The sequence below is a fragment of the Octopus sinensis genome, linkage group LG1, assembly GCF_006345805.1.
Source record: "Octopus sinensis linkage group LG1, ASM634580v1, whole genome shotgun sequence".
Classification (NCBI taxonomy): domain Eukaryota; kingdom Metazoa; phylum Mollusca; class Cephalopoda; order Octopoda; family Octopodidae; genus Octopus; species Octopus sinensis.
In genome coordinates, this window is record NC_042997.1 from 167,806,672 (window position 1) to 167,820,086 (window position 13,415).

At 36.6% G+C, this 13,415-nt stretch overlaps 1 protein-coding gene across 1 annotated transcript in view; it reads left to right on the forward strand.

Annotated features, from left to right (window-relative positions):
• Positions 1-13,415, forward strand: part of LOC115211117 (dynein heavy chain 3, axonemal-like) — a 180,634-nt gene that overhangs the window by 19,391 nt on the left and 147,828 nt on the right. Inside the window, exons 6-13 of the mRNA XM_029780047.2 lie at positions 200-347; positions 974-1,115; positions 4,100-4,204; positions 4,992-5,122; positions 7,278-7,476; positions 8,533-8,739; positions 8,943-9,196; positions 10,935-11,139. Coding sequence (XP_029635907.2) covers positions 200-347; positions 974-1,115; positions 4,100-4,204; positions 4,992-5,122; positions 7,278-7,476; positions 8,533-8,739; positions 8,943-9,196; positions 10,935-11,139 — 1,391 coding nt within the window. The remainder of the gene's footprint in view (positions 1-199; positions 348-973; positions 1,116-4,099; positions 4,205-4,991; positions 5,123-7,277; positions 7,477-8,532; positions 8,740-8,942; positions 9,197-10,934; positions 11,140-13,415) is intronic.

Consider the following 13,415-nt stretch of genomic DNA (forward strand, 5'->3'; position numbering starts at 1 on the left):
ATGTTTGGGAGTGCTTAGTCTTTCCTCCAATGTCTTGATTTCAAATTTCGGTGGAAATCACTTTGCATTACAGCCCACTTTTGCCAATAAAATAACTACTAGTTCCGTAATGACTGATATTAATCAATTATAGCCTTCCTCGTAAATGTATCTTCTTGAGACCAGAAGAGAAATCATAAATTTTCATTTCATATTTTAGAATCGTCAGCAAACAGTAGTCACTCAGTTCAGAAAAGAGAATATAGTGAATTCGAAAAACGAATATTAGATGTTCAATTTTACTCCAAGAATTATTTGAGCGAGGGCTTGCCTCGGTCTGGCACACCTATCGGGACAGATCTGACCAGGTAAGTAAAAGCTCAGCAAATTAAGCGGCGAAACTATCTTTTAATAAATTTTAGCATATCTCGGAATATTATAAACATTTTTTTACAAAGTGATTTTTGTGCAGGAGAAGAATAAATTATTGAGTTGCCGACAAGAAATAAATAGTGGTGTGTGAAAGAATCACCAAGTCAATATACTAAAATGTATACTTCGCAATAGAGAAAACAAAGCAAAAAGTACGAATCCAGAGTTGTCTCCAGGAGTTGGGGGAGGGAGAATATAATGGATGATGAAATAAACAGCTATGAATTTGTTTCTTTATTGCCCATACAGCATTGAATTATGTATCTTTTAATGCTACAATCTTTTCGCCCTTATTTCAGAATATTTTACAATCATAACTCCGTATTGTTTTGGGTCGTCATTAAATAAAACGTCGTTTTCGTTTCTTTCCGTGATAGTTGCTCACTATAACTTACTTTCCCTTTCCTACGATCTCCGAATGCCTCATCACCATATACATAATATTAGTTTGACCAGAACTCTGTACTGATTTCATTCATAAGTTATTACAATTTCCTTGTCCATTAGGACTCAGAGTATACTATTAACTGATCATAACTTTTTATTATTTTTCTTTTGTTAGGTATTACAATCTCATGGCGAAGGCAATTGACTCAGATTTTATCACTCCACTCACCATAGAGTTTCTCGAACATACACAGCATTTTAGTAGTAACGATACACTTTTGACGGCTTTTCCAAAACTAACCAATCAACTCCTAAAGGTAAAAGTGTCACACGGTTAATTAGATTTCATATATTTTCGTATCTTAATAATAATTTTTGCATTAAATTTTTTTTCGCCCTATATAACTTCGTCTAGAGACTGCATTTTGTATAATATGTATGTTTCTATATTAAATTTCTATGATATTAAAACAGTGCGAGCAGTGGCGTGCCTCAAGGTTCAGTGCTTGGGCCCTTGTTGTTCTTAGTCTTCATAAATGACTTGCCCGACGACCTCACGCAACACACCCTTCTATTTGCCGACGATATCAAACTGGTCGCTCCTCGCGGTAATATAGAGGATCTTCGTCGATGCCTCCACCAAATTTGGAAGTGGTCTAACAATTGGGACCTGTGTCTGAACGTGTCAAAGTGCTGTCATCTGCCTGTCGGCTCTACTCCTGCAACTCAACTTGATTTCGAGCCGGGTCGTCTGCTGCTGGAGAGGACCGATCAGGTAAAGGACCTAGGTATCTTGGTGGATTCCTCCTTTTCGCTTTCGGCCCAGTGCGTCCATGCTGCCAACAAAGCACGCGGAATTCTGTTCTTGATTCGACGGTCATTCGGAATGCTCACAGCAGCCATATTCCTACCACTCTATGTCACGCTGGTGAGACCCATATTGGAGTATGGGATTCAAGCCTCTTCTCCTTATCTCCTCAAAGACATACAGCATCTCGAAAGAGTCCAGAAGCTGGCTACCCGCATGGTTCATAGTCTCAAAAATTTGTCCTACGAAGAAAGGCTGAGGACGCTCGACCTTTATTCTCTTGAAAAACGCCGCCGCCGTGGTGATCTCATTCTCGCCCACAACATCATAAGCGGAAAGTGTAACCTCTCGAAAGAGCTGTTCTTCACTCCTGCTCCAGAGCGTCGGCTGCGGGGTCATTCCGAAAAGCTCTACCTGCGACGATTTCATCTCAATCAAAGGAGAGGAGCTTTCTCCGTCCGGGTTGCGGATCCGTGGAACAAGCTGCCAGACGAGATGGTGAAGATGTCGACGACCGCTTTGTTCAAAGCCTCCCTTGACCTCAAGTGGCCTGAACTCTTTACATGAACACCACCCTGTACTTAACTCCATGTCCCCCTACATGGCCTTGCTATTTGCTTTTGAGCCAAATTAACTAACTAACTAAGATAAATGATTTTTGTATCAATGATAGCAATGATCCTCTTTGATAATTTCTTTAACATGTTTCTCAATATTTATAACGTTTCTTTTGTTCTTTTTTTTCGGTCCGGTGCTCTTTTGAGGTTCCATATTAAACAATATATATAATCAATATAAATTTGAACCAATATGTTCTGTATAGAAAACTGCATAATATAGGTATAGCACCATGTACGTTAGCAATACAATACAGTAAAAGATCTTACATGGGAATCTTTCATATAACAATGTATAATATACTTGTACGTCTGTATAGCAAATTATGTGTGTATGCCTCTGTATGTTTGTATGTTCGTGTGTGTATGTATGTATGTATGTATGTATGTATTATGTATTATGCATTTATGTATCATGTATATATGTACTTATCTACTCTCTTCCATTCAATCATGTTCCCCACTTGCATTCACACAGGCCTAGAGCAGAAACAGCTCTGAATGCTTCGAACAAATATGCCCATCAAATATGACAATGCCCCTTCTAGTACACACAAAACATTGCACTCAGGACTTGCCCGTGTATTCGCCAAGTTCTTTAATCTCGCACTTTCTACAAGGATATGTCTGATATTTGAAAACACACATCAGTGTTTCATTCCAAAGAAAAGCAACCTCTTTGGGTTAGCCAAATATCGTCCTGTTATACGCATCTGTAGCATCTCTAAGGTAATGGAGATAGCTATTTACATTGACGTTCTCCAACACCATGAATGCTGCCTCTCACCTCAGTGACCACCTGTAGGGCTTCTACAAAACCTGATCCATTTGAATCCTACTTTCAAAGCTAGATCCCACAGTGTTACTCACTTGTAGGTTGTTGCCTAGGAAAATGTTGTGAAATCAATATTGTTGCTAAAACCTTTGAATGCGTTTGGCATGCGAATCTCATATCAAAACTCTTCACTTATGAGTCTCTCAGACATGAGTCATGTGGGACTCGTAAGGAAGGATAATAAGTAGCATCTTATCAAATCACACGATCGCGGTATGTGTTGAGGATGGTATTTCCGCCCTACTACCAATCAACTCTGATATGCACTAAGGTTCGGTTTTGTTCCCCATTCTCTTCCTTTTGTACATCAATGACCTAACATTCAGATGCTACAACTCTTCATTCTTCTATAATTTTTCTCAACCATGTATCATCCTTATGCAACATGGACATCACACGCCAGCTAAACCTACATTTATTCTACGAACGGGGACCTTGAAGGCATCTTCCACTGGGTCTATGCCAATCTTGTTTCTTTTAGCTGAAAAATCTCATAACAAGAAAACAATGAGCGTTGTATGGAAAGTAATGCAAAAGTGAGCAGAACTTTTGTTTTTTAAACAACAAATATAGATAATTAAAATTGTGCATATTGCCAGAGTAAGCCTTCATCTGTACAAAGATATCACTCAAATAATCTCCATCGCAAGCATGTACCTTCGCCGTCTAACTCTTGAATCCTCTTTCAAAAGATTCATGTGTGCACTTTTGTACTTACTTCTTCACAGCTGCTTTCACTTTGTCCATGTCATAAAATGGTAGTTTCCGAAAACTGCCCTTCTTTTAACAAAACATATATGCTTCTTGCTTTTTTTGCTTCATGCAATTTCTTGATGATGTTGGGGTCACCCCAGGCTAGTGGTCCCAGAGATGTCATCGGGTGTAGAGCCGACCAGGTCCCCCATCGCTCTCCATCGCTGGCGGTCCCGTGCCAACCCTTCTGCATTCTTCAAGGTGACGTCGAGCCTTTGAAGATTTTCTTTAATCACATCCAACCATCAACAAGTTTACTATATTTATGTATTTTTACACTTATTCTAGGAGATTGACGAAGATTACACTGAAGCAATCAAGAAAGCCATTCTAGATTACATACTTCTGGACCCATCAGAGCAAGTTCGGTTAGGTGTATATATACAGCCTCAGGTAAACTTTTATAATTTAATATAACCATCCTAACACACAGACCACAAAACCAGCAAACTGAATCTCCGTAAAGCATAAAAACTGTCCACGGTATCAAATTTTATTATATGCATTCCATGTAATTTTGGTCATAGTGTAACGTTAAGGATATGTATAAGTGATGTGAATTTATAGTATCTTTTCATACTCCTTATAAATGAATAGTTAACTGCAATACATTTATGTATATACTTATCTATCTATCTATCTATCTATCTATCTATCTATCTATCTATCTATCTATCTATCTATCTATCTATCTATCTATCTATCTATCTATCTATCTATCTATCTATCTGTCTGTCTGTCTGTTTATCTGTCTGTCATTCTATAAACTTGTCTGTCTGTCTGTCTATCTGTTTATCTGTCTGTCTGTTTGTCTGTTTATCATTATATAAACCTTTCAACCTCTCAACTTACCTATCTCTGTCTCTATTTTCGATCTATTTATTTACAGCTCTCTATCTCTCTCTTTCTTCCCTCTCCTTCCACCTCCTTTTCCTTTCCCCTCTCTCTCTCTCTCTCCACCTCTCTCTCTCTCTCTCTTTATCTCTCTTGTTATTTCTCATTATAAGTATATTTAGGTATGGTTGGTTTCTCAGATTAGTTCTCTGATCTTTACTCTGCGTATCTACGTCATACATTAAATGTTATTATTCTTTCAAAAAAAAAGGTTAAAATTTGCAAATTGTTTTATAACAAATGTTTAATGAAACCTTTTTTCTCTGTCTTTCACAATAACAACAAGGTTTTGAGTTGTATGAAACATGAACGTTTTCCTTGGCATAATTCAGTCACTGAAGCACGAAACTTTCTGAAGTATAATCTGTTTATAACTCATCCAGTCAACACAGCCATCTTGTACAACTTTCAACATAAGTAGGTATTATCGTTGCTCCTTGCATATTATTAGCTTGCTTCTCAATATTTTGTACTTCAGTAGCTCCCTGGAGGTAACTAAGAGCTGAACTTAATCGAATAAAATCAATAAACTCCTTGCTGAAACCATCAACTTTATTATAAACTAGCAGTATCGCCCGGCGTTGCTCGGGTTTGTTTCGACCCTTTAGAATTGGAATTTTTGAAAAGTAAAAATTTTGCATTATGTAGCTTGTTATTCTCTTTAAGTGAACATTTTTCTGATTGAAATACACCGAAAACTGGCGACACAGCAGTCAAAAATCGTAAAAAATATGGATTTTCATAGAAAAAAAAGCACGTTTTTGATGTAAATAATTTTTGGTGTTAACATGGTCCGATTTGAATTTTTTCTTCTACGGAAGGAAGAGCAAGCCTTCTTCTATCATACTCTCAATTTTGGTCAACTTGCGCCGCAGGGTCTCGAAGAAGATAGTGTTAGTTGAAGGCTACCAAACCTGCCATACACAGACAACTTCAGCTTTATTTATATATAGATGAGTTAGACTCACCAGACTGTAACCTAAGAACCCCAGAACATCAATGATCAGGAATAATGAGTTCACATTTGCAGTAATCTATAAATAAAATCTAATCGGTTGATAGTCGTAATGGCCAGTAGGTAAAGTATGGGTATGAAAAGACAGTAACTCTACTGATATACCCAACTGATGGCAAGAGGTATGGTTCTCTTTAGGTCATGTAACAACGTAGAGAGATTTCTAAAATATTAAGAAAAAGTGAAATTAAAACACGTTGCATCGTCTACAAATCTCTGTACATATAAAGCTGAAGTTGTCTGTGTATGGCAGGTTTGGTAGCCTTCAACTAACACTATCTTCTCCGAGACCCTGAGGCGCAAGTTGACCAAAATTGAGAGTATGATAGAAGAAGGCTTGCTCTTCCTTCCGTAGAAGGAAAATTTTAAATTGGACCATGTTAACACCAAAAATTATTTACATCAAAAACGTGCTTTTTTTTCTATGAAAATCCCGATATTTTACGAAGTTTTGACTGTTGTGTCGCCATTTTTCGGTGTATTTCAACCAGAAAAATGTTCACTTAAAGAGAATAACAAGCTACATAATGCAAAATTTTTACTTTTCAAATATTTCAATTCTAAAGGATCGAAACAAACCCGAGCAACGCCGGGCGATACTGCTAGTATTAAGAAAAAGTAAAATTAAAACACGTTGCGTCGTCTACAAATTAACGATATTTTAATATTTGCAGAAATTAAAGGCTGAATGTATTTCTATGAGACCAAAGGTACAAACTCTGCTGACACACCACAATACCGCGAGAGAAATGGTTCTCTTTAGGCCATATAACAATGTATAGAAATTTTAAAATATTAAGAGAAAATAAAATAAAAACATGTTGTAACGTCCATCAATCAGTGATAATTTTAATATTTGCATGAGACTAAGGTGGTCAGGTGGAATCGTGTGTACCTCGAGCAAAATGCTTAGCTGCATTTCGTCTGTCTTTGCGTTCTGAGTTCAAATTCCACCGAGGTCGACTTTGCCATGAATCCTTTCGGGGTCGATAAAATAAGTATCAGCTCGACACTGGGTCGGCGTAATTGATTTACCCCTTCCACGAAATTACTGACCTTATCCCAAATTTTGAAACCAGTATTTGCATGAGACTAAAGATGAATCTAGCTATGTCGAATGTCGTTTGAAGGCTTCAATTCAATGTCTCTGCCTCACAAGCTCTTTGGCATACCAATCTATTTCTTAGTCATATAACAATTCCAATTAGGGCATTAATGCAACTTTAATTTCACTGTTACATCTATGTCTTTTTTAAGGTCTCTTTAGATTCATTTGTTCAATATTTCTAGCAATATTGTCTTTTAAGTTCCTTTAAGTATCTTTAATTCCGTTGTATTTAATAAATTTTAACAATCTATTGTTATACATATATACATTAGTGGAGATACCTCGGCATATAGTAATTCCATGTCTTTGAGTGGGATTGGCATCACTTAGTTCATTTATTCATATTACTTACATCACACCACCGCAGCGACAGACCAGTAAAAACATTTTCTGTTCAATGATTTCACTAAATTCTTTTAATTGACGTTTCTCTGCTATTTTCTGATAAGGTATAGTACGTATCGTCTGTTGTCAATTGATACCCTCAAGCAGTTCCTTCCCATGACAATCGAGGAACTAGTCATCTACGTTAAAGAAACAGTGAGAAGAAACGCCAAAAATCTCCAAGAAACATGGTTGTCAGAATGTGCTTCCATCATCGATAGCCGCAGAGAGGATGTAGAAGGACGGTTTCTTAAAGACAGAACTGTAAGAACCATTTCTAGGTTTTTACCTCGAAAAATTCTTGGCTTTCTCTCCTCCAAAATCTAAAAATGTTTTTGTTTTTTGTTGTTTTTTGGGGATTTTTTTTTGTTATAGGACACCATTAAGTGGGTATGGTACTGAATTACAAACTAAAAATGCTGTTGTATTGTACTACAGAATATATTTGTAGATTTTATCCAACACTGTGGGTGATATCCAAATGTAAACACCTTGCCTTTATATACAACACTTTCGTTGACAGATAAAAAAAAGTTCAAACCGAACTAGCTTCAATCCTGTATTAAGATTCCATCAACGTCTTAAACTTAGAAACACTGATTATAAATTATAAATTTAAGAGCTTAAAGTCATTGGATAATTTAATTTGCATATATAAATCATTCTTAACAGTTAATTCGATATATGAGTGTGTGTGTGTGTGTGTGTGTGTGTGTGTTAATGTATGTATGTATATGAATATGGATGTGTATGTATCTATAAATATATTTATTTATATCAAAAGTATTTGCATATCTTTCTATATTTGTGAAGATCATTTTAATTGTATGCACCTCAGCTCTTGGAAATACGTTCTAGATTAACCTACGGTGCCGTCGGCTATATATTGGCATCTCAGTCACGCAGGCTTGGGTGCAGGGAATGCAAATGCACTCCCTAAAATGTTTTTGTTCAGTGAAAATGCTTTGGACATCCTCCAGAAAAACTGAGTTTGCACCCACTAAGCAAATTTCGTTCTCGCACTTATGTTTATCCAGGTAGATACAGAGTTAGGATTGCAGAGGAAGTTGGAGTTAGAGATGTGTGGAAAATAGCGTGATGAAGAAGTTGTTTAAAATAGTAAGTGAATTTCAAGGACGTTAAGAAGGGTGTGAAGTAGACATTGAAGGAAAAATGGAAATGTATCTGCATTGGTATATGAGACGTGGAACAGAGAAAAGAATTAAGTTTAGGGAATTTAGTGAAGGCAAGAATGAAGTGATTGAAGAGTGGGATAGAAGGACGACTTAACTAATATCTGAAAATCTTTTCATATCGCAGGATAGTCGACTTGATTACATGGACAAATTCTTCTCAAGCGTCGCCTCTCTGATGTCCAACCTTCTCCGAACATGTGTCCAGGATTCACTATCAGAGTTGTTGACTTTGATAGAATGTTATATGGATGGCAATGATTACAGTGGACAGTATAATATTATGACTGGACTCGGGCTTCCTACAAAGATGCACGTGCTAAAAATATCTCTGGTAAATATTTGTTTCTTCGCATTTTTTATAGATTTTGCTTTCCCTAACCTTACTCTAACATCAACTTTCAAAATCTTCATTTTTTTTAATAGTATTCTAACCTGCTAGGATTCATTAGTAATATTTCATTTCAAATCTTATCGAAAATGGTTATATGTTCCGTATATTTTCAATCACCCTTGACTTGTATATTTTTAAAACAGAACACTGATGTCCCGAATGCGTCAACCAAATTTGAGCCGTCTTTCGATGCGATACAACACCATCTTTCTGATATTGTCGATGTTATTGTCACCAGTACAAGCCATTTCCCTTGTATTGAACATTGTTTGTTCCATTCTGTTGAGAATCTTCCAACAAATTATATTAGATCAGTCGGTCAAAATGAACAACTAGTTTTGAATATGAAACAGAAGATACAAAACGTCATCAATAAAAATATATGTGGACCAACCAGGTGATGTACTTAGACAATGGACTTCTTTTAGTATTCGTTAGAGTATTTTATTGAATGTAATGTATGTATCTGTGTACATTCGTGGCCATACACATACATACATACAGTTTTTTTTTATGTAGTCATAATTTTCTCTGATTACATATTATAATATGAGAAGTTCGATGTTTTCTGGAGTCTGTGTTATCTGGTGGTTTGAATGTTTTTGTCATTTTCTGTTTTGTTATCAATAAAAATTTTTTGTTTTGTTATTAATAGCCGTTATGGCCATGTGGGGTAGGAAGTTTGGGGTCCGTGTATCCTGTAGCTGTGTTTGTGTGGGTATGTGTTTTTGAGTGCCTGTGTGTGTTTGCGATGTTGTGTATGACTGTGAGTGCTTGCGTGGATGTTTGGTTAGGTTGTGAATGTGCAGGTGTTTCTGCCTTTTCTTTTACTCTTTTGAGCCTTTTCTTTTTCTCTTTTTTTCTCCTCACGTGCTCCCACTCTATGTCTTCTTCTGTCTGTCTCTGTAGTGTCTTTGCCGACTATGTCAGACCGCTGCTATTTATATGTAGTGGTCCCGTCTGTTCTCGTCAGAGGGTATCATACTCTCGCCGCAACAGTATGTATGTATGTATGTATGTATGTATGTATGTATGTATGTATGTATGTATGTTACAAGCATATATATATATATATATATATATATATATATAATATATATATATATATATATATATATATATATATATATATATATACAAGGGCAAACAATTCACAAGAAAAATAATTTCCGAAAAATTCATTTGCTAAGATATTATTAATTTTGCTATTATCTAGTATAACTATTTAAAAAAATGATAATAACAGAATCAATAATATAAGCGATTGCAGGCCCCCCAAAAGCATTAAATAGCAGAAGGATTAAAATTAATCAAAGAACATACTAAGTATGTCTACTTGCTGGAAATAACAGTCAAAACTCTTATTTGAATCACCAAAATACACTGATAATAACTACAGAAATCAATCAAAGTCAGATCAGGTTAATACAATCTCCTAAAGTACATTTAAGTATTTGGACTCATGTGGACCGGTTTCTGCTCTGGCAAAAATAGCCTCGGCTTCTTCAGCACGCGGTACCATGATGGAGACTCCCAACCTATAGTTTCGAAGTCTATATATGCATGCATGCATGCATGCATACATACATACATACATACATACATATACGTACATTCATGCATACCTAACATAGCTATATATAAAAGAATTTTAATACGAGAAGATAAAATGAACATGCTTTAGTACAAATCACTACAAATGTTTCGGTGCATCATTATCAGGTGGTAATTGCTGAATGTTACATATATGCTATAAGTTATTGCACTAATATGATCCAACACTAGCTGTATACACACGCGTCTTCAGATGAGTAGGGTCCAAAACATACGCACTGACACATATATATGGATGTTTGTACATGTGACCACGAGTGTATCGTTAGCGACTTCTTTTCCTCCGTCTTCCCTTCCTTGAATCTTTCCTTTTCCTATGTTTCTGACGAAGAGCACCGCTCGAAACGTTAAATTCTCCTTCTTTCTTTTCTTTCCTGAGCGTCCAATAACACTATACTTGTTCCACGTCCTCGCGTTGTTGTGTTTTCTCTGTGTTTTCAACTTTGGATTAACTATGTATGTATATATATAGGCATGTATATCCTTACACCTCTTTTCTGCACGTTCCTTCTGTTTTACAGGTACCTGAGTACATATACTCCCTTCTACTATCTCATTGACACAAAGACGAGTGATTGGACAAATGAATTCATTAATGAAGATCACTCCCTACAAGAATACTCCGATATCTTGGACAACATTCTAAGATTACGTAAACAGGTATTCCTGCTACCTACCATAATGCCAATGAATATGTTTCTACTGGAAGCTGATCAAATTAACCAGGTATATTGTACTTCTCCTTGTATTCCATTCTTGTTTGTATCTTGTGTATTCAATTTTCTGTACTTCATAATGTACTTCAAAATCGATGACTTAAGGAAGCCGAGAATGATGCACGGCAATTTTAGTTTTAATTGACAGGTAATCTTGTGGTACCTGTTTCTTGTCCGAGTATTGCTAGTGGTTGCTTTCTTTGTGAGTTTTTCCCTCGCTCTTTGAGTGATTTTAGTTTTAATTGTGCTGGTTGCCTACTCACTTTCTTCTCCCTGTAAACATCATGAAGAGGTTTAGTTTCCAGCCACCCCACAATAAGACAGAACATAGAGTTTTTGATTGTTTGTTTCGTTTTCATTAGATCGGTTTGGATTAAAGAGCTCTGCCATGGGTTGTTCAGTCTCTCCTAAACCAATGAGATCGATGTAGCTATGGAATCATTTTAACACTTGCAAGTTGATGGTTACAAAAGGAAAAAATATGCAAGCAGAGATTCTAGAGGATCGCTGCTTCTAGAAAAAGAGGATTGAGCGATTAGTGTGGGGTTTTTGGATGGTAGACACAATATAAGGCGGCGAGCTGGCAGAGACGTTAGCACGCCGGGCGAAGTGCTTCGCGGTATTTCGCCCGTCGCTACGTTCTGAGTTCAAATTCCGCCGAGGTCGACTTTGTCTTTCATCCTTTCGGGGTCGATAAATTAAGTACCAGTTACGCACAGGGGTCGATGTAATCGACTTAATCCGTTTGTCTATCCTTGTTTGTCCCCTCTATGTTTAACCCCCTGTGGGTAATAAAGAAACAGACGGTAGACACAATATGGGTGAATAGGGAAGAACTGAAATGTGGGAGTTCGTCTGTGGGCTAGCAGCTGAACTGTGTGGCTTTATACCAACTTTATACCACCTACTTGAGTGACTTTCCCTAAGATGTGTTCGAGGATGCACGTGTGTATTTGTATGGCAGCAGCATTAGCCCATATATGAGAGTCGTACAACATTGCCAGCTTACACAAACTTTGTAGAAAGTTAGTAATTGCTAAAGGCTGGAGCATTTTCTAGTCCTGAAGAGGAAGACCAATCTTTGTGATGCAGCCTCGGTTACATCGTTTTTTAATATATATTAAGAATTATAAAAACACACAAATGTAAATTTGGTTCAATTTACTTGATGCTATTTCTCTCGAGAATGACCAGTGCATTTAATCAGCTTGGAGCTTTGTTAGCTGCTACCTAGTTAAAAATCAAAAACCTGGTCACACTGTGGTCAAACTAAGAACACGAGTTTTTTCGAAACAACATCTGCTCATGCATAACAGAGAATAAATCAGAAGAACTTAAATGAATACGAATATTATAAAGCCTCACTGTAGGTTAAATAAGAATGTAAGCACATTCTTTCTTTATCATTGTTGTGTGGGAAAAATAAGGAGAGAGTCCCTTGTTGAACCGTTTTCCAGTGTGTGTGTGTATGTATGTATGTATGTAATGTCATGTATGTGTGTGTGTCTGTGTTTGTACCCCACCATCAGCTGACAACCGATGTTGGTGTGTTTGCGTCCCCGTAACGTAGTGGTTCGGCAAAATTGACCGATAAAATAAGTACTAGGCTTATAAAGAATAAGTCCTGGACTCGATTTCTTCGGCTAAAAGACACTTTAAGGAGTTAAATGACTGAAACAAATAAAAGAATATTTAACTCGCTTTGTGATCGTGAGTGCACCAAACGACGCATGCGCGTATGCTTACTTACATTTTCGCGGGTGCTTGTATGAGCGAGTGTACACGTGCCATGCAGTTTGCGCCAGGGTGTTTATACATCTATATTTGTTAACGGTTATTTTTAATACTTTTCTCACTGTATTGCGTGTTCGTTTCTTTTTTTTTTTTTTATTGTCGTCTTCTATATAAATGAAGATATTTCCCTAGTTTTGTTGCTTTCCTTTCTACAAAATGAGGGGATACACTACGGAACTGTTATTATAACGAGTTGTATTTATTTACCACCCAATGAGACACATCTGCACCACCGGATGCTCCTGAACCAGCTGTTAAGTGTCCCAACCGTGAGGGATCGATGCTTGATATGTTGAAACAATTGTCGTGATTAATAATAAATTCTCGTATATTCCATCTAAATATGTATACACACACATATATTTATAAATATGTATGTATATATGTATGAATATATAAATGTGTGTATATATATATAGAAAGAGAGAGAGAGGAGAGAGAAAGAGAATCATTAGCACACCGGACAGAATGCTTAGCAATATTTCTTCGGGC